This window comes from Neltuma alba, unplaced genomic scaffold (genome assembly GCF_004799145.2).
Source record: "Neltuma alba isolate B1F8T4 unplaced genomic scaffold, ASM479914v2 tig00011820_pilon, whole genome shotgun sequence".
In the NCBI taxonomy this organism is placed as follows: domain Eukaryota; kingdom Viridiplantae; phylum Streptophyta; class Magnoliopsida; order Fabales; family Fabaceae; genus Neltuma; species Neltuma alba.
This window is the reverse complement of record NW_021636434.1, coordinates 327,280-329,428: the sequence shown is the minus strand read 5'-3', so window position 1 is coordinate 329,428 and position 2,149 is coordinate 327,280. Positions and strand designations below refer to the sequence as shown.

The 2,149-nt window shown below is 37.1% G+C and overlaps 1 protein-coding gene across 2 annotated transcripts; it reads right to left on the bottom strand.

Annotated features, from left to right (window-relative positions):
- Positions 1-1,422: 1,422 nt before the first annotated feature.
- Positions 1,423-2,149, bottom strand: LOC114718220 (uncharacterized). 2 transcript variants are annotated; one of them, XM_028903481.1, is made up of 3 exons: positions 2,041-2,149; positions 1,693-1,848; positions 1,537-1,619 (listed from the first exon to the last, which is right to left on the bottom strand). In XM_028903481.1, exons 1-3 carry the CDS (start codon positions 2,125-2,127, stop codon positions 1,599-1,601), a joined length of 264 nt encoding a protein of 87 aa, XP_028759314.1. In that variant the 5' UTR covers positions 2,128-2,149; the 3' UTR covers positions 1,537-1,598. The 2 variants fall into 2 exon arrangements, with proteins under 2 accessions (XP_028759313.1, XP_028759314.1); XM_028903480.1 differs by having other exon boundaries at positions 1,423-1,848.

The following is a 2,149-nucleotide window of genomic DNA, read 5'->3' as shown; positions in this document are numbered from 1 at the left end:
TTGCAATTAGGAATCATTCAACTACCCATCTTAACAGAGAAGAGGGCATGTAGCCTGTAGGAATACAAGTTACTGAACATGTTGAAAAATCGTGATCTATTCCTCAACATATGTGAAACCCCAAGGAAAATTTGAAAAAAGAAAAATTTAAAAGAATCATCCTTTTCAGCACAAGCATTCAAAGATCTATTAATTGGTTCTGATGGGAGTTCTCTTTTCCTAGTCTTCCTGTGATTGTTCCATTAAAGATCCTTTTTAGCACAAGCCGTTGAGAGATCTTCTAGCAGTATCTTCTGCTATTTGCCACTTCCTTACCTCCTCTCCCCTCCAACCAAACAAGATGCAGAAATACACTAACAGGCAGTAACAATAAATAAATTTGATTCTGAAAGCACAGACTAGATACACGCATCTTTATGATCCAAGTAACGTCTTGCAACAAAGCAAATATGTAAGATCAACTGACCAATGCAAGTGCATGTAAGAATACGTTCCCCAAATGAAATTACTAAACTTCGCAAGAGTCATTTTCTTCCATGCCAGTGTCTTATAAGCAACAGATGATCGTAAAAATGCAATTGCACGGTAAAGCCACCTTAGGCAACGTTTGGTACATTGGAAAATGTTTTCTAGAAAGGAAATGGGAAATGCACCTAGAAAGGAAAAGGGATAGATGTATTTCTCATTTCCTTTCTAGAAAACACTTTTCTACATAACATCGCATTAAGGGATGCAATCTATTTTCCCACAAGCACACTGCGGTCATTTCATTTCATCAAAAACAAGTTTATAAGCCATTACATTCCATCCATTTTACTGCAACTTGCAAACAATGGTAAAGGAGGTTCTCCCTTCCCTCATTAATACACCCATCAATGGAATGGCACATACTTGCTATTCTATTCCTTCATAAACCCAAGAGAATTATGCATCCAGAAACTGGAACGTCCTTTGATTCTATATAACAAGTATCTCAATCATTTAACTAAGATGTCTTTCTCAGATATATGTTCCGACGCAGACATAATGGAAATGACCTGCACAACCAATCATTCTTAGAATAATATTACAGATATGGACAGGATTGTGGAGGCCAATTCTTCATGTAAAAGATAGGTCTGCAATCTGAAACATCATATCTAGAGAAAAATCTATATTTTTTGTACCTTTGAAACAGAGACAAATTTGTTAAATTAAAATGTGTCAAGCAACTATGCTACGTTTATTATTTTTAATGGGAGTAAAATACAGATGGGTTTTTGGTACAATATGAAATGATATCTAACAGTAAGTTTGCATTCCTATCAAACACTAACACAATCAACAGTAATCCAAAGAAACTAAATGACATTAACAGATGGCCCACATTGGCAACTCACTACATGCAACCTTTTGACAAATTCACCTCATAGTGAATAATTCTATGAAAGATAAAAGACCACCACTCCATTTTAGGTCCAGTACCAAAAGAATAATATCCATTACAACTGACACTTCAGGAATGAACTCAAATAGAAAAGGAGAGAAAGATTTGAAAACACTATTCTGAGAAGTAAATCAGTTGGCTCATTGAATGTGCTTAGGGATTTCACCTTTTCTTAAAAGGGAAAGAGAGTATTCTGCAGCATCAATGAGGTCAACAATGTTGTGCACTGACCGTTCCTCAGAACCCAGCAAAAAAATGGCACGTACCTCTGCCTTCTTAGCCATTCTTGCAGCTAAATTAAGTGGTAACTTTGGAGAGTTAAGGCTTCTCAGTATTTGGCGATACAATGAGAGAACCTTTCCTCTATTTCGGGCCAAATCCTCTGCTGTAGCCCATATCAAGCCCTTTGCCATCTTGCAGGACTGCAACCATAAATGAAAAGGAAACCAAAAGGGCGATGGGTCAGCAGCAGCAGCAGCAGCAGTGGTGGTAGTAGTTAGTAGTAGTAGTAGTAGTAGTAGTACTAGTACTAGCACTAACAATAACAATAATTCCAAATGCAGGGCCAGGAAGCGCAGAAACACAGACACTTCAACAAAAGAAAAATGCTTCACCATTTTTTCCTTCAAGAAGTGCTTCTCCGGGTGGGGGAATAACAAGGAAAGAAACTTTGTTGTGTTAGAAAAATTGCATCTACTCATTTCAATTGGAATGTTTCCTATG